Source organism: Oncorhynchus gorbuscha, linkage group LG10 (genome assembly GCF_021184085.1).
Source record: "Oncorhynchus gorbuscha isolate QuinsamMale2020 ecotype Even-year linkage group LG10, OgorEven_v1.0, whole genome shotgun sequence".
Lineage (NCBI taxonomy): Eukaryota > Metazoa > Chordata > Actinopteri > Salmoniformes > Salmonidae > Oncorhynchus > Oncorhynchus gorbuscha.
In genome coordinates this window covers 49,119,068-49,137,457 of record NC_060182.1, presented here as the reverse complement: position 1 = coordinate 49,137,457, position 18,390 = coordinate 49,119,068, and the positions used below count along the sequence as shown (strand labels likewise).

Here is an 18,390-nt window from a genome sequence, read left to right as displayed (position 1 = left end):
TATCCTGATGCACACAGACATTATCCCAGATAAAAGGAACACGTGTCTGTTCTATAACTGCTGTGTCACCTCTCATACAGCGCATCCATGATGCACAGCATCTCCGATACAGTGGCCAACAAAAACATGATAATTTCCTCCACATTTTGAGGTATTCCCCAACAAAGGGTCACTGTCCATTCAGCTTGCACAGATGGGGTACCCACGCCAAATTATGGACAAAGAGGGCCCTAACAGAAAGCCATCCATGATTTTGTGTTTGATATCGAAAGCCCTGTTCCCAAACTGGACTTCACGGCAGTTAATTTGGGTAAAAGGGCGAGTGCAAATAAAATGCGTAGGCCTATCCATTTCTGGCTATTTTCTAATTGAACCTTTATTTAACTAGGCAAGTTAGTTAAGATCACATTCTTATTTACCATGATAGCCTACGGGGGCTTGGATTAAAAAATAATTATACAATTAGTAATTTAGGTCAATATTGGATCATTCAGAGATCCTCACTGAACTTCTGGAGAGAGTTTGCTGCACTGAAAGTAAAGGGGCTGAATAATTTTGCACGCCCAATTTTTCAGTTTTTGAAATGTTAAAAAAGTTTGAAATATCCAATAAATGTCGTTCCACGTCATGATTGTGTCCCACTTGTTGTTGATTCTTCACAAAAAAATACAGTTTTATATCTTTATGTTTGAAGCCTGAAATGTGGCAAAAGGTCACAAAGTTCAAGGGGGCCGAATACTTTCGCAAGGCACTGTATGTACACTACCCGTCAAAAGTTTAAGAACACCTACTCATTCAAGGCTTTTCTTTATTTGTACTATTTTCTACATTGTAGACTAGTAGTGAAGACATCAAAACTATGAAATAACACATATGGAATCATGGTAGTAACCAAAAAAGTGTTAAACAAATCAAAATATTTTATATTTGATATTCTTCAAATAGCCACCCTTTACCTTGATGACAGCTTTGCACAGTCTTGGCATTCTCCTAACCAGCTTCATGAGGTAGTCACTTGGAATGCATTTCAATTAGCAGGTGTGGCTTGTTTAAAAGTTCATTTTTGGAATTTCATTCCTTCTTAATGCATTTGAGTCAGTTGTGTTGTGACAAGGTATAGGGGGTATACATATAATGGCAAGAACAGCTCAAACAAGCAGAGATAAATGACAGTTCATCGTTACTTTAAGACATCAAGTTCAGTCAATACGGAATATTTCAAGAATTTTGAATGTTTCTTCAAGTGCAGTCGCAAATACCATCAAGCGCCATGATGAAACTGGTTCTCATGGAAGACCCAGAGTTACCTCTGCTGCAGAGGATCAGTTCATTAGAGTTACCAGCCTCAGAAACTTCAGCCCAAATAAATGCTTCACAGAGTTCAAGTAACAGACACAGAGAAGAGAACAGAGAAGACTGTGTGAATCAGGCCGTCATGGTCAAATAGCTGGGAAAAACACTACTAAAGGACACCAATAGGAAGAAGAGACTTGCTTGGGCCAAGAAACACGTGCAATGGACATTAGACCAGTGGACATTTGTCCTTTGGTCTGGAGTCCAAATTGGAGCTTTTTGGTTCCAACCGATCAAGTCTTTGTGATACGCGGTGTGGGTGAACGGATGATCTCTGCATGTGTATTTCCCACCGTAAAGCATGGAGGAGGTGGTGTAATGGTGTGGGGGTGCTTTGCTGGTGACACTTTCTGTGATTTATTTTTAATTCAAGGCACATTTAACCAGTATGGCTACCACAGCATTCTGCAGTGATACGCCATCCCATCTAGTTTTGGCTTAATGGAACTATCAATTGTTTTTCAAAAGGACAATGACCCAACACACCTCCAGGCTGTGTAAGGGCTATTTTACCAAGTAGGAGAGTGATGGAGTGTTGCATCAGATGACATACATCCACAATCCCCCGACCTCAAACAAATTGAGATGGTTTGGAATGAGTTGGACCATAGAGTGAAGGAAAAGCAGCTAACAAGTGCTCAGCATATGTGGGAACTCCTTCAAGACTGTTGGAAAAGCATTCCAGGTGAAGCTGGTTGAGAGAATGCCAAGAGTGTGCAAAGCTGTCATCAAGGCAAAGGGTAGCTATTTGAAGAATCTCAAATATATTTTTGATTTGTTTAACACTTTTTTGATTACTACATGATTCCATATGTGTTATTTCATATCAAATCAAATCAAATCAAATTTATTTATATAGCCCTTCGTACATCAGCTGATATCTCAAAGTGCTGTACAGAAACCCAGCCTAAAACCCCAAACAGTAAACAATGCAGGTGTAAAAGCACGGTGGCTAGGAAAAACTCCCTAGAAAGGCCAAAACCTAGGAAGAAACCTAGAGAGGAACCGGGCTATGTGGGGTGGCCAGTCCTCTTCTGGCTGTGCCGGGTAGAGATTATAACAGAACATGACCAAGATGTTCAAATGTTCATAAATGACCAGCATGGTCAAATAATAATAAGGCAGAACAGTTGAAACTGGAGCAGCAGCACAGTCAGGTGGACTGGGGACAGCAAGGAGCCATCATGTCAGGTAGTCCTGGGGCACGGTCCTAGGGCTCAGGTCCTCCGAGAGAGAGAAAGAAAGAGAGAATTAGAGAGAGCATATGTGGGGTGGCCAGTCCTCTTCTGGCTGTGCCGGGTGGAGATTATAACAGAACGTGGCCAAGATGTTCAAATGTTCATAAATGACCAGCATGGTTGAATAATAGTAAGGCAGAACAGTTGAAACTGGAGCAGGAGCATGGCCAGGTGGACTGGGGACAGCAAGGATTCCTCATGTCAGGTAGTCCTGGGACATGGTCCTAGGGCCCAGGCCAGTTGAAACTGGAGCAGCAGCATGGCCAGGTGGACTGGGGACAGCAAGGAGTCATCATGTCAGGTAGTCCTGGGGCATGGTCCTAGGGCTCAGGTCCTCCGAGAGAGAGAAAGAAAGAGAGAAGGAGAGAATTAGAGAACGCACACTTAGATTCACACAGGACACCGAATAGGACAGGAGAAGTACTCCAGATAAACAAACTGACCCTAGCCCCCGACACATAAACTACTGCAGTATAAATACTGGAGGCTGAGACAGGAGGGGTCAGGAGACACTGTGGCCCCATCCGAGGACACCCCCGGACAGGGCCAAACAGGAAGGATATATCCCCACCCACTTTGCCAATGCACAGCCCCCACACCACTAGAGGGAAATCTTCAACCACCAACTTACCATCCTGAGACAAGGCCGAGTATAGCCCACAAAGATCTCCGACACGGTACAACCCAAGGGGGGAACCCAGACAGGCCGACCACAACAGTGAATCAACCCACCCAGGTGACGCACCCCCCAGGGACGGCACGAGAGAGCCCCAGCAAGCCAGTGACTCAGCCCCCGTAACAGGGTTAGAGGCAGAGAATCCCAGTGGAAAAGGGGAACCGGCCAGGCAGAGACAGCAAGGGCGGTTCGTTGCTCCAGAGCCTTTCCGTTCACCTTCCCACTCCTGGGCCAGACTACACTCAATCATATGACCCACTGAAGAGATGAGTCTTCAGTAAAGACTTAAAGGTTGAGACCGAGTTTGCGTCTCTGACATGGGTAGGCAGACCGTTCCATAAAAATGGAGCTCTATAGGAGAAAGCCCTGCCTCCAGCTGTTTGCTTAGAAATTCTAGGGACAATTAGGAGGCCTGCGTCTTGTGACCGTAGCGTACGTGTAGGTATGTACGGCAGGACCAAATCAGAGAGGTAGGTAGGAGCAAGCCCATGTAATGCTTTGTAGGTTAGCAGTAAAACCTTGAAATCAGCCCTTGCTTTGACAGGAAGCCAGTGTAGAGAGGCTAGCACTGGAGTAATATGATCAAATTTTTTGGTTCTAGTCAGGATTCTAGCAGCCGTATTTAGCACTAACTGAAGTTTATTTAGTGCTTTAGTTTTCATAGTTTTCATGAACTCACTATTATTATACAATGTCAAAAATTTTAAAAGTAAAGAAAAACCCTTGAATGAGTAGGTGTTCTAAAACTTTTGACGGGTAGTGTGTGTGTGTGTGTGTGTGTGTGTGTGTGTGTGTGTGTGTGTGTGTGTGTGTGTGTGTGTGTGTGTGTGTGTGTGTGTGTGTGTGTGTGTGTGTGTGTGTGTGTGTGTGTGTGTGTGTGTGTGTGTGTGTGTGTACAGTGGGGCAAAAAAGTATTTAGTCAGCCACCAATTGTGCAAGTTCTCCCACTTAAAAATATGAGAGGCCTGTAATTGTCATCTTAGGTACACTTCAACTATGACAGACTAAATGAGAAAAAAAATCCAGAAAATCACATTGTACGATTTTTAATTAATTTATTTGCAAATTATGGTGGAAAATAAGTATTTGGTCAATAACAAAAGTTTATTTCAATACTTTGTTATATACCCTTTGTTGGCAATGACAGAGGTCAAACGTTTTCACAAGGTTTTCACACACTGTTGCTGGTATTTTGGCCCATTCCCATTGTTACTTTGGTCCCAGCTTTCTGCAGGTCATTCACTAGGTCCCCCCGTGTGGTTCTGGGATTTTTGCTCACCGTTTTTGTGATCATTCTGACCCCACGGGGTGAGATCTTGTGTGGAGCCCCAGATCAAACGAGATTATCAGTGGTCTTGTATGTCTTCCATTTCCTAATAATTGCTCCCACAGTTGATTTCTTCAAACCAAGCTGTTTCCCTATTGCAGATTCAGTCTTCCCAACCTGGTGCAGGCCTACAATTTTGTTTCTGGTGTCCTTTGACAGCTCTTTGGTCTTGGCCATAGTGGAGTTTGGAGTGTGACTGTTTGAGGTTGTGGACAGATGTCTTTTATACTGATAACAAGTTCAAACAGGTGCCATTAATACAGGTAACGAGTGGAGAACAGAGGAGCCTCTTAAAGAAGAGGCTCCTCTTGCTTTTTTGTAGGTGACCAAATACTTATTTTCCACCATAATTTGCAAATAAATTCATTAAAAATCCTACAATGTGATTTTCTGGATTTTTCCTTCTCATTTTGTATGTCATAGTTGAAGTGTACCTATGATGAAAATAATTACAGGCCTCTCTTACCTTTTTAAGTGGGAGAACTTGCACAATTGGTGGCTGACTAAATACTTTTTTGCCCCACTGTATATATATATATATATATATATATATATATATATATATATATATATATATATTGTTGTGATGTGTGTTTTGTCCTATATATAGCACCCTTACCTGCCGATCGATAAATGATGTCTCCATAATCTAGCATGGGTAGGATGGTCATCTGAATCAGGGTTAATTTGGCAGCTGGGGTGAAAGAGGAGCGAATACGATAGAGGAAACAAGGTCTAGATTTAACTTTAGTCTGCATCTTTGATGTCTGCTGAGAGAAGGACAGTGTTCCAGCTGGCCATACAGTGTACCGTCTAGTGCCCTAGCTGTCTCACAAAGAGACTTACAAGCAAGGGCAGCTTGCAACAGTGTAAGCCTATATGATAACTTCCATCTCCCTTACACTATAAATGTAGCTAAGGATGCAAAATATATTTACAAAGCACATGGATGGTACAAGGTCACCTTGATAAGCAATATTGACTAACCAATGCATAAAAGGTTTGGAGAGACTTTGTATTTTCATTTAGCCTAATAAATTGTGTAGCTTAATGTAATCTAGAAGTAATGGACAAAGTATAGGACATATACTTTTCTATACTTTGGCACAGTACATTGTAGCATATAGGCTGCAATTGACTGTTAAGAAGCCTTCACAAGCCTGTTCAGAAGATTTGACAAGCCAATGCAGTGCCACCAGCCTTTAACAATCCAAAACCAGGTGTATTACGTCACATATTGACTGTCAGAGTTAATGCCTAACCTTAAGAATTTGGAATGAATGCCTGCACTTAACCCTAACCTTAAAAATGGGGGGTTAATGCCTAAACTTAACCTTAAACACTTGAAATTTAACGTTTTGAACTTCCAATTCTGGTGCAAAACTGTTAGAGATTATATTGTAAACCACTGTCCCTACCCCCACTCACCATCATGCAGATGGAATATAGGCTACTGACGCCAAATATGTTTGAAAAAACACGCAGACAGGTGACGGGAGCACAAATCAAGAACATGGGTAAGCAATGGGACACGGAACAAGTGCAGCGCAATGGCAGAGACGTGGGGGATGGGCGTGCAACAGACTCCCATCTGTTTCGCATCCATGGCGCGTGCCGAGCGCGTGAGTTTAACAGCGGCTCATAGCTGCACAGAGCAAATGAGAGCACTCTATTGACAAGGACTTACATGAAATACAAAATGTATAAATACAACTTCTGCATTTTGGTTCATATAGTGATACATGAAAAGTCCATCTGAGTAGGCTAACACAATGGTGTTTATTTGGAAATGAGTCTCCTGTCATGCATTGAAATATCAACAGAATGTAGGCTATTTGACATAAATAATTAATTAAATCTACATTTCATTATTTTATAAACATCTATTGTTCCACTGCATTGCTGCCCCCCCCCTCCCCCATTTAATAAGGGTCTTGGCCACGCTACAGGTGAATGTCCTTGTTCAGATAGACTGCATTGAAAACATGTTGATAAGGACAAGCAAATGTTAATCCATACATAGCGTGGCTTGGGGATCGGTTTTGTCAACATTTTGGAATCGCTTATTATTTTAGAACGTTTGTCTGGCTACATTTGCCTGAGTCCTAACTCTGAATCAAGACTGAAGAAAACAAACCTAGACCATAATCTACATTTGAATAGAAGCATGATTATAAGAACTATTAATACAACCTGTTTGGTTGTAAGACTTCCCCCCAAGTTCATTATGATCCAGTAGCCCACTGTGAAAATAAAGCTATTTACAATGTGTCAATAAACAAGATGTAGGCTATCTAATAAATACAACCGAATAAACCTTAATGCTGTTTATTAAACATGATGTTATCATACTTTACAGTTTTAGCTTTAGTTTAGGATCCCACGTCTTATATAAGCGTTTAGGTTTTATGCAAGGATAGAGATGGTGCACATGAATGAATGAAACTTTACATATCTTTAAAGTTATAGCTACCACAACATGCAATACCACCAGTGAGACATGCCAGTTGTGGAAGCCAAATGTCAACCCTATATCCCCACAGGCCAGATGGTCAAGTCGAGTGCATGTGTTGCTGTCCCAAAGGCATAGTCCCCTGCGTCAAGACTCCAAGACAATGGATGTAGGTCCCCCCCCTCGACGCGCGAAACTCGCATAAATACAGCGCTCTCCCTCTGCTCAGCACACAGCAGCTCACCGCCTCGCAAAGAGCACATCGCCTCTCTCCTAAAAGCACAACTTCTAGCTAAAGACATGACTCCAAGAATCACTCCTGAGACTACCCAGCTTGTCCCCTCAAGGTCCACGGTGGCCCAGAGGAAAGAAGCGAACGATCTGAGAAAGGTAAGAGAAACTAAGAGTCAAATGTGTTTATCATCAATGCTATATACCCTTTTCGAGTTACTAATGGCTTTTTATCGCTTCTTCCAGACACTAAAGCCTTTGTTGGAAAAGAAAAGGCGCGCACGCATCAACGACAGCCTCCGTCAATTGAAGACTCTAATTCTCCCTCTGGTCGGCAAAGACAACGCTCCATACTCGAAGCTTGAGAAAGCCAATATTCTGGAGATGACCGTCCGATTCCTCCGAGATCTCCCTTCATCTCCAGTCAAAGGTCAGTATTATTTCAGAAAGCTAATTCTATCATGTTGTATATGTGTACTGTATTGTATGAATAAGTTGTACATTTGTCATTGGGTCATTAAACTAAACTTTCGCCTATTTACCCCCAGGTTCATCAGACAGCTACAAAGAAGGTTACAAAGCCTGCCTGCAGCGCGTCACCGCTCTGATCCCCAAAACGAACCTGGACAAAGACTCGTGTCAGCGGGTGAACGACTTCATCCAGCAGGCCATGTCTGCGTCCGTCGACCCAGCTTGTCAGAACTGTTGCGCCCAGAGCTCCAGGGCTTTCCCCCAGATTCAGCAGAGACTCCTGAGCCTCAAAGCCAACGTTGGCTCCAGAATCGAGAACCACTCGAACTCGCTTCCCAACCGGCCCCAGCCAGTGCCACAAACTGTCAATGCTAACATGTGGAGACCCTGGTAGATTAGACAGACGATCCCTTAGCGAACATTGTTTTGTGATATATATATATATATATATATATATATATATATATATATATATATATATATATATATATATATATATATATATATATATATATATATATATATATATATATGCTGTTAGATGTAGATATTAACTGGAAGAGATGAGGGAGTTATTTCACGTTTGACTAGTAATGCATTTATTTATTCACAGAAAAATCAGATGAGCACAGACTTTATGAGCAGACAAATTCTATGATCTTTGTTAGGCTAAATGCAATCCTCTTTGGGATTTCCAAGATTTGGGTTGTAGACAAAACAATTGTAAAACCCCAAGGGTTATTTTGTTTGAGGTTTGCGCTATTGACTTAAGTACTTTTGGTCTGTGCAAAGGAGTAGACTGTAAACACTGTGTGTTATAGTAATGTATTATTTATTTCATGAAAACACAATTTAGTTTATGTGTCTTATGACACAAATGATTTTGTCATTGATCATATACTTTCAATAAAAGCTCATTATAAAAAAAAATAACTGTTTTGTTGTATTTTCTCGGTATTGGTAACATTATTCCAACAACATGAAACATTGGATTGAACATGTGTTTATTTTAAAATGATATGAAATGAATGTGTTTATTTGCTGAAATGGTGCTATAGGAATAATGCTAGAACTGTTTGGTTGTTTGCACAGCAGTTGATCCCCATTCGTCCCATTGTGGGGTGGTGCGCTGCTCATAACTTCTGATCGTGAATTTGCTCGGAAAGAGGCCATTTGCTTGTTTGGTATGGGGGTAAAGTATATGAGGGTAGCCCATAGAGGCATTTCAAACCAAACGAATTAAAGAAAACATTTTGGTGAGCCCATATGAAGTAGTGTAATGGTAAGATAAAGTGCTTCAAAATTCACCAGTATCTTTCTATAAACAGGCAAGTCAGTTAAGAACAAATTCTTATTTTCAATGACGGCCTAGGAACAGTGGGTTAACTGCCTGTTCAGGGGCAGAAGGACATATTTGTACCTTGTCAGCTCGGGGGTTTGAACTTGCAACCTTCTGGTTACTAGTCCAACACTGTAGCCACTAGGCTACCCTCCTGAGTCCCATAATAGCACCATGATGGATTGTAATCTAAAAAAAAACTATATTTATATGCACCGTCAACATGACATTTTCCAGAAAATGTTTCTGTATAAAGACATGCTACATTTAGGAGATGCTTTTGCCTTCTGGTTGATGTGAAGCCAATGGATGGATTGTTCGGTCTTTGGACTCATCCGTTTATGAGACCAGATTGCTCTTCTTTGTATTTCAATGTCTCTTTAGGGGTCAGTATAGATTCCAAAAATTGTATTAACAAAATGTGTATTTGTTATTCAAGTTAAAGGCACAACAGCCTGAGCCTGCCAGTTGTCTATCCTGAGCTGAGGGATAGGGCAAGAAAAATGTCACCAAACGTAACCAAATTCAGTCAAGGAGCAATAGGTGCAAGGAGTGGCAGGAGTCTGAGATCTAGATGATAGTTCTAAACAACATATATATATATAATATATCATATATATATACATATAGTCTGGCACATGATATACAGCACATTAGAGGCTGCTGCTTAGCACTTTAGAGTCAGCTGCCCTATATACATAGACTTGGACCCACTGGCCACGTTAATAATGGAACACTAGTCACTTTAATAATATTTACATATTTTGCACACTCACCTCATATGTATATACAGTATTCTATACTATTCTACTATATCTTAGTCTATGCTGCTATGTCATTGCTTGCTCAAATATTTATATATTCTTAATTCCATTTGTGTGTATTGTTGTGAAATTGTTAGATATTACTGCATATTACTGCACTGTTAGAGCTAGGAATACAAGCATTTTGCTACACCCAGAATAACATCTGCTAAACATGTGTATGTGACAAATAAAATATGATTTGAGTAAAATTACAACAAAACATATTGGCTTCACAACAGATAGCACCCCTAATACATCCGGTGGCTTGGAATGAACTCTTCACTATTTGTGTCCAGTAGGGAGTTAGAGGTAGCAGATACCATAGACTTCCAGCCGTTACGTTAACGCTTGTGGTATCCATGGTTCATTTGACTCTGGGGAAGTAGACAACATATTCCTTTTGGTCAAGGGAAGCTGTAAAGGGAATCTGAGAATCTGAAATGTGAAATATTAAAGGGGAAGTTAATCGCAAATCTAGAAACTCCCAAGTGATTCCATACGTTAAAACTAGTTCAGTAGAGTTTACCCTCTCGCTCTATCTACCTGTAGTGCAGTACTGAAAAGCTTTAAAATCAGGTCACTTGACATTGCTGGATGCAGGCCTCGATCTGCTCTGTTGCCAGTGAATTCATAGTTCAGAAATCCGCAAAGTAGATGGAGCATAGGCTACTGCTGGTGCAAAAGTTGATAGGCATATCACAGGTAAACGTTGTTACGCAAACTGGAAAAAGAGGTGGCAGCAAGAGCGAGCTGGTGTTCTGTCCCTGGCTACACTTTATACAGGAAATGAAGGGAAAAAGGCACCAAACAAGATGGCGCCGGAGGGTAGAGCTGCCGTCTTTCCTGGCTCTTAACCAACCATGCTATTTGGTTTGTTTTTTCGTGTTGTTCGTAACTTGTTTTGTACATAATGTTGCTGCTACCATCTCTCGTGAACGAAAAGAGCTTCTGGACATTGGGATTAGTCACCTCAAATTGGACGAGGAGTTCTTCTTCAACAAGAGGGATATACTACAGATACCCGATTTTAAACTGTAATATCTTATGCTTCACCGAGTCACAGCTGAACGACGACATTAATAACATACAGCTGGCGGGTTATACAAGCTATAGGCAGGATAGAACATCAGCCTCTGGTAAGACACGGGCGGGGGCATTTGCAGATTTGTAAACAATAGCTGGTGCACAATATCTAAGGAAGTCTCATGGTTTTGCTCGCCTGAGGTAGAGTATCTCATGATAAGCAGTAGACCACACTATCTACAGTTGAAGTCAGAAGTTTACATACACCTTAAAGAAATACATTTAAACTCAGTTTTTCACAATTCCTGACATTTAATCCTAGTAAAATTCCCTGTCTTAGGTCAGTTAGGATCACCACTTTATTTTAAGAATATGAAATGTCAGAATAATAATAGAGAGAATGATTTATTTAAGCTTTTATTTCTTTCATCACATTCCGAGTGGGTCAGAAGTTTACATACACTCAATTAGTCTTTGGTAGCATTGCCTTGAAATTGTTTAACTTGGGTCAAACGTTTCGGGTAGCCTTCCACAAGCTTCCCACAATAAGTTGGGTGAATTCTGGCTCATTCCTCCTGACAGAGCTGGTGTAACTGTGTCAGGTATGTAGGCCTCCTTGCTTGCACACGCTTTTTCAGTTCTGCCCACAAATGTTCTATAGGAAGGTCAGGTCTTTGTGATGGCCACTCAAATACCTTGACTTTGTTGTCCTTAAGTCTTTTGCCACAACTTTGGAAGTATGCTTGGGGTCATTGTCCATTTGGAAGATCCATTTGCGACCAAGCTTTAACTTCCTGACTGATGTCTTGAGATGTTGCTTCAATATATCCACATAATTTTCCTCCCTCGTGATGCCATCTATTCAGTGAAGTGCACCAGTCCCTCCTGCAGCAAAGCACCCCCACAACATGATGCTGCCACCCCCGTGCTTCATGGTTGGGATGGTGTTCTTTGGCTTGCAAGACTCCCCCTTTTTCCTCCAAACATAACAATGGTCATTATGGATAAACAGTTCTATTTTTGTGTCATCAGACCAGAGGACATTTCTCCAAAAAGTACAATCTGACTTTTTTATGGTGGTTTTGTAGCAGTGGCTTCTTCCTTGCTGAGCGGCCTTTCAGGTTATGTCAATATAGGACTCGTTTTGCTGTGGATATATATACGTTTGTACCTGTTTCCTCCAGCATCTTCATGAGGTCCTTTGCTGTTTGTTCTGGGATTGATTTGCACTTTTCGCACCAAAGTACATTCATCTCTTGGAGATTTCCTGAGGGGTATGACGGCTGTGTGGTCCCATGGTGTTTATACTTGCATACTATTGTTTGTACAGATGAATGTGGTACCTTCAGGCGTTTGGAAATTGCTCTCAAGGATGAACCAGACTTGTGGAGGTATATCATTCTTTCTCTGAGGTCTTGGCTGATTTCTTTTGATTTTCCCATGGTGTCAAGCAAAGAGGCACTGAGTTTGAAGGTAGGCCTTGAAATACATCCACAGGCACACCTCCAATTGACTCAAATGATGTCAATTAGCCAATCAGAAGCTTCTAAAGCCATGACATAATTTTCTGGAATTTTCACAGCTGTTTAAAGGCACAGTCAACTATGGTATGTAAACGTCTGACCCACTGGAATTGTGATACAGTGAATTATAAGTGAAATAATCTGTCTGTTGGATAAATTACTTGTGTCATGCACAAAGAAGATGTCTTAACCGACTTGTCAAAACTATAGTTTGTTAACAAGAAATTTGTATCAAAGTAAATGTAGTTGCTAAAATATACTTAAGTATCAAAAGTAAAAGTATGAATAATTAAAAATGCCTTATATTAAGCAAACCAGACGGCACAATATTCTTGTTTTTTAATTGACGGATAGCCAGCACTCAGCACTCAGACATCATTTACAAACAAAGCATTTGTGTTTAGTGAGTCCGCCTGATCAGAGGCAGTAGGGATGACCAGGGATGTTCTCTTGATAAGTGTGCGAATTGGACCATTTCGGTCCTGCTAAGCATTCAAAATCTAACCAGTACCTTTGGGTGTCAGTGAAAATGTATGGAGTAAGAAGTACATCATTTCCTTTAGGAATATAGTCAAGTAAAGTCAAAAATAGAAATAGTAAAGTATAGATACCCCCAAACAACTTACGCAGTACTTTACACCACTGATTTAAATGAGCTCCCAATGCATGTCTATGGCAATAAAAGGGCCATAAACTTCCATGGTGAAAATGTTGGCATGCATCTCCTCTTACACCATTTAACCTAACAACACCAAACCAACGTTGAGATGTTCAGACTGACCCAACTTAAATTCATTGCTTTCAGAATTGTTATATCATTTACACTTTTCGAACTACAGTCTATAACCATGTTAAATGTTCATAAACGCTCCATAGAATTGAACAGGAAGCATTTGGATGTGCCACTGCTCTTACACCGTTGAAGCTATCAATACAAAAGCAACTTTGAGATGTTCAGACTGACCCGAATTAGATTGCTTACATTTTTTATATAATATTTATACTTTTACAACTATAACCATTTACAAATGTGCATACTGTACATGAACATGGGTTTGAATGAGTACCATGGGAATACAGAGGTAGCTATTCAAAATGGTCCTGCTCCTTGGCCAATTAAGCTATAAAAAAAACAAATAGGGTATCCTAACTTCAAATTCTTTAAAACCTTTATGAACTAGAGTTATATAAACGTAAACACATTTGCATAAAATAACTCACAGAGTGTAACTATTGAACACGAAACCAACTTTCACATGTTCAGGCGATCCTAACTTCAAATTCATCAAAAACCTTTATCAACCATGACTATTTTGGCTTAAAATAACTAACCAACAGTAACTCTTGAACCGTTTATGCTAGAGACACCAAACCAACTTCCAGATGTTTAGGCAATTCCACCCTATCCTATCAAATCAATCAATATCTTTCCATCTACCTAATGTTTCTACTATAACCAGTCACTACCATTACTACTGCAGTCATTACTACTACTATTATCATTTATTTCACAACCATAAATACTTTAAAACAAGCTAGCAAACACACCACATTTACTTCAAGAAATGTACTTTTTTTCCATTCCCCAACCATCCATCCATCCCTCAACCACTCACTTATCTTAACTGCTTCAACTTCCATCTTCAATTACAATTTAAACCTCTTCCACTTCCATAAAAATACTGGGAGTTCTTAAGTGTTCGCATCAAAGTCTAGCTGGTATCCACTGGATAAATAAACCCATCAAAATACATGTAGAACATTCATCTGTTTTCACATACACTTAAATCACAATATATCTGCTGCAACTATATGAAGTGAGTTCTGGCCCCTTTTCCCAGCTGTGTTCCATCCCTAAAACGTCAGATTCTGCACCTGTCACCAGCTCATATCACTGTGGTCTGAGAAGCTCGACAAAAACGGTTTAGATCTACTTCACCGATGTTTTATATCTTACTGTATTTTATGACATGAAATGTTTTGGATGGATCCCAACAAATGTTATAAGGTGCACATTGTACAAAAGAGCTTCCAAACTCATTTGATGTACAATAACCGTTACGTGAGTTATATACACACACACACACGCAACTATTGTATTCAACCAAATGACAATACTACTTTACCATCTAATTGGTTTGGTTGAGATACAATAGATCTACTATTGGGTATATGCTACATTGGATCTCACACAAGTAAACCAGACATGACCTGAGAGGTTGTTTTTCCCCCCAATCCCATTTGTCTGGCTAAAGAGACGCTGGTTATGCCATGACAAAAGAAGTGTAGAGCCCAACTCAAGCTAAGCAGCTCTTCGTCATGGACAGTCGTGGTGCGGCTGACATCCTCCCCCATCCCAAAAGCTGCATTTTTTTCATTCTCACGTATCAGAACATTCTTAGACAATAGGTTACTGTCCATTCAGCTTGCACAGATGGGTTACCCACGCCGAATTTGCTGGGAAGACAAAGGGGGCCCTAACCGTAAGCTCTATATGGAAAAGTTCTGGATTCATACAGCCGAAATGTTAATTGAAGGCCCGCGGGGGTGATAGGGGCGCATGCAGCAAATGCGCGTATCAATTTCAGGGCTTCGTTTTGTTCCAAGCCAAGCGTCCGCTTAACTGCATCGTTAGAAGGTTCTGTCCCCACAGAATTAGAACGATGATTATCTTGGAAGTATTTCGATTATCTATCTTATTGAAAATGTTTTGAAACATGCAGACATCACAGGTTAAGTACACATAGTAATTAAAAATGATTTGTGATAGCAAATATCAATTTTCGAACAATCTGTAAGTTACTTGAAAATATACAAGGCTTATAATGAAAGGTAATGTTATTTGTTTGATTCTGTGTCTCTTAAACTACATCGATGCAACCGGTCTCTGAACTAGGTCATCGACCATCATCAATTCGTTATACTTAAACAGGCTTTTACGCACAAACATTGAAAAACACACTTGCAAAAATATAGCTTGGACGCTATAAAGTATGTAAAAGTCAAGCCAACCGGACTATGGCAATATGTGGAGAGCATCTATAGAAAGGGGGGGTGTGGGGGGAAATCTATTTTGGCATCCTAGTTTTTAATCATGGATACCATGGAGACCATCACCCAATCGCATGCAGATTTGTAGGCTACCGACGCCAAAATTGTTAGCGAAACATGCTTCATAAAACTTAATGCAGAAATAGTTTAGAACAAGTAGGGTGGGGGCTTCTTCCCTTATAGTAGGGTGACACGGGCTGGTGGTAGGGGGATGGTAGTGGGGAGGAGGGGGACATGGGAGAGGTGGGTTGGATTGGGGGGGGGTGGTGTTCGGGTCGGTAACATACGCCCATCTGGTCTCCATGGCGCGTGCTGCACGCGTGATTCCCATGAGAACCGTCGAGTTTGATAGGTCGTTAACACTGGAGTAGTGATTGTTGTTAGAAACTGGTAGCCTATGGAAGACATGCTAAAGGCATTTCTGAATAGAATAAACGGTAAATGGTTTGTAGGCTATGCCACATGGAATGTATACATCATGACTCGAATCAACAATGGTTTGTCTAGTAAATGTGTCTCAGGATATAGGCCGAATGCTAAACAGTTCTACATTTGCTTTGTTCATGTAGGAACTTAAACGAATTTCAGTTCATACCCATCATCTGTCGTGCAACCCCCCCAAAGTCACGCCCCTCCCCAGGCAGCACAAGTAGGCTACAGGTAAAGACAGCGTCCATCAGAAATGTAAGAGGCCTAGACATCACACACTAAGAAAATTGTTGATCACAATTTACAAGCAGATGTTATTTGAAGTCAGCTTGGCTTGGGTATCTGTCGGTGTAGATGTAAATAATGCGTAAAGCCCAGTGCCCCCTCCATCGTCTATCCATCCATAGCCCCTCCACCAATGTTAGACTACGATACAGAATGGATATCAAACAACATCTGTGGAAAACATGTTTAATGCTATCAAACAAACAAAACGTGAGAGGCTGAACGGTATATTTGAAAAACGTGTATTGAATTGAACCATATCCATCTACAATAACCTGCATTTATTTATCGAAATTGCATACACGTTTAATATTTATTCAAATAACATGTAGGCCTAATGTGTGGTTGATATGTTTCTAAATCACTAACCATGAAAGGTGTTACAATGCGATATGCTTTCCATGGAACATTGGTTATGCGTAATTACGCATGGGTATCGAATCATTTAACTTATTTAAAAACGTAAATAATAAGCTGTACATAAAAAACTATGCAATTCAGAATAATCAGACAATAATGATAAATATTGTAAGTTAAAGACTGCTTGTATACAATAGCATTTGATGTTCAAATCACTTTGACCAAAAAGCAACGCTTATTTACGCAGACGTTTTGCAAGCTTTGTATCATCAAATGTAGCTTGCACAAACCATAGTTGTTATGCTTGGACTAAATGGGGAGGCAGATGGTTATTATTGTGCACTTGGTGCTCGTGTTGTTTCAAATGCAAAGGTCCTCAGTCAAAATTACTTGACGGTAGCTTGGGGGCGTACCCGTGACGCACAGAACCGACGCTCGAGACCTCCATATAAACTGCGGCCCGAGGTCGTTGGAAACATATCCTCTCCAATCTCAAAGATTCCCACTTGAAAATTGTCCTCCTCCACATACGAGAATGAAAATGATTCCAAATATAACCTCCGAATTTATCCAATCCTTTGCTCCAAGGCCAACTGTGGCCAGGAGAAAAGAGGCGCTTGAATTGAGAAAGGTAAGGGTCTAAATAGATACAATAGAATAGAAAATACTTTGTGTTTCTAAATTGTCGTGATAAATGGTTTTGCAACGGATTCTAAAGTGTGAGTTACCCTTTTTCAGACAATGAAACCCTTGTTGGAAAAGAGAAGGCGCGCTCGTATCAATGACAGCATCAACCATCTGAAGACTCTGATCCTTCCACTCACAGGAAAATATGTAAGTTCCAAATAACCAACAAATAGGCTATGCTTTATACCTGTCTAGAATACACAGCTGTAAACATGTCATCATCGAAGTTATGTGTAGATAGATAGTGGTCTAACCATCACCCCGTTCTCTTTTTGTGCAGAATTCTCGGTACTCGAAGCTTGAGAAAGCTGACATCCTTGAGATGACCGTAAGATTCCTCAGTGACATTCCCGCTGCTCAGAAAAAAAGTACATCAGACAGCTACAAAGAAGGGTACAAAGCCTGCCTGCAGCGCGTCACCGCTCTGATCCCCAAAACGAACCTGGACAAAGACTCGTGCCAGCGGTTGAATGACTTCATCCAGCAGTCCATGTCTGCGTCCGTCGACCCAGCTTGTCAGAACTGTTGCGCCCAGAGCTCCAGGGCTTTCCCCCAGATTCAGCAGAGACTCCTGAGCCTCAAAGCCAACGTTGGCTCCAGAATCGAGAACCACTCGAACTCGCTTCCCAACCGGCCCCAGCCAGTACCACAAACTGTCAATGCTAACATGTGGAGACCCTGGTAGATTCAAGAAGCCATAACGCCAATGTAAATTGTATGATATGTACATGTCGGGGAGACGTCTCTTGTACATATGTATTTATCAATACTAGGCTATAGAGATGCATGCATTGTCATATTCTCTTGATGAAAAGCTATACTTCATCGTTAAATCATGTTAGTTAAGTATTATATACTGAAGTAAGTACACACGTCTTCTGTCTTGTAAATGGACAAGTTTGAAGACATTCTTATTATTTAAGATCTGCATGGATTTTATTTGCTATATTTAGTCCTCTTTGGGGGTTAAATGATAAAAGGGCCACAGAAAACGCCTTTGTAAACCCAAGGGGTTATTAAATGTATGTCATTTGCGCTTTCGACTTCAGTATTCTGGGTCTGTGCAGATAAACGATATGTAAGCACGTTGTGTTATGTTTCTTAAAAACGTAAAATGTCTCTAATAGGGATGTATTTGT

General features: G+C 40.7%; 2 protein-coding genes across 2 annotated transcripts; both read left to right on the top strand.

The window, feature by feature from the left end:
- The first annotated feature begins 7,262 nt into the window (after positions 1 to 7,262).
- On the top strand, positions 7,263 to 8,162 carry LOC124045380 (transcription factor HES-2-like). The gene is made up of 3 exons (XM_046364676.1): positions 7,263 to 7,436; positions 7,524 to 7,707; positions 7,826 to 8,162. The coding sequence occupies exons 1-3, from the start codon at positions 7,347 to 7,349 to the stop codon at positions 8,140 to 8,142; spliced, it is 591 nt and encodes a 196-aa protein (XP_046220632.1). The 5' UTR covers positions 7,263 to 7,346; the 3' UTR covers positions 8,143 to 8,162.
- Positions 8,163 to 17,065: 8,903 nt separating this feature from the next.
- On the top strand, positions 17,066 to 17,936 carry LOC124046201 (transcription factor HES-2-like). The gene is made up of 3 exons (XM_046366316.1): positions 17,066 to 17,195; positions 17,303 to 17,398; positions 17,532 to 17,936. Exons 1-3 carry the CDS (start codon positions 17,100 to 17,102, stop codon positions 17,934 to 17,936), a joined length of 597 nt encoding a protein of 198 aa, XP_046222272.1. The 5' UTR covers positions 17,066 to 17,099.
- The last annotated feature ends 454 nt before the right edge of the window (positions 17,937 to 18,390 follow it).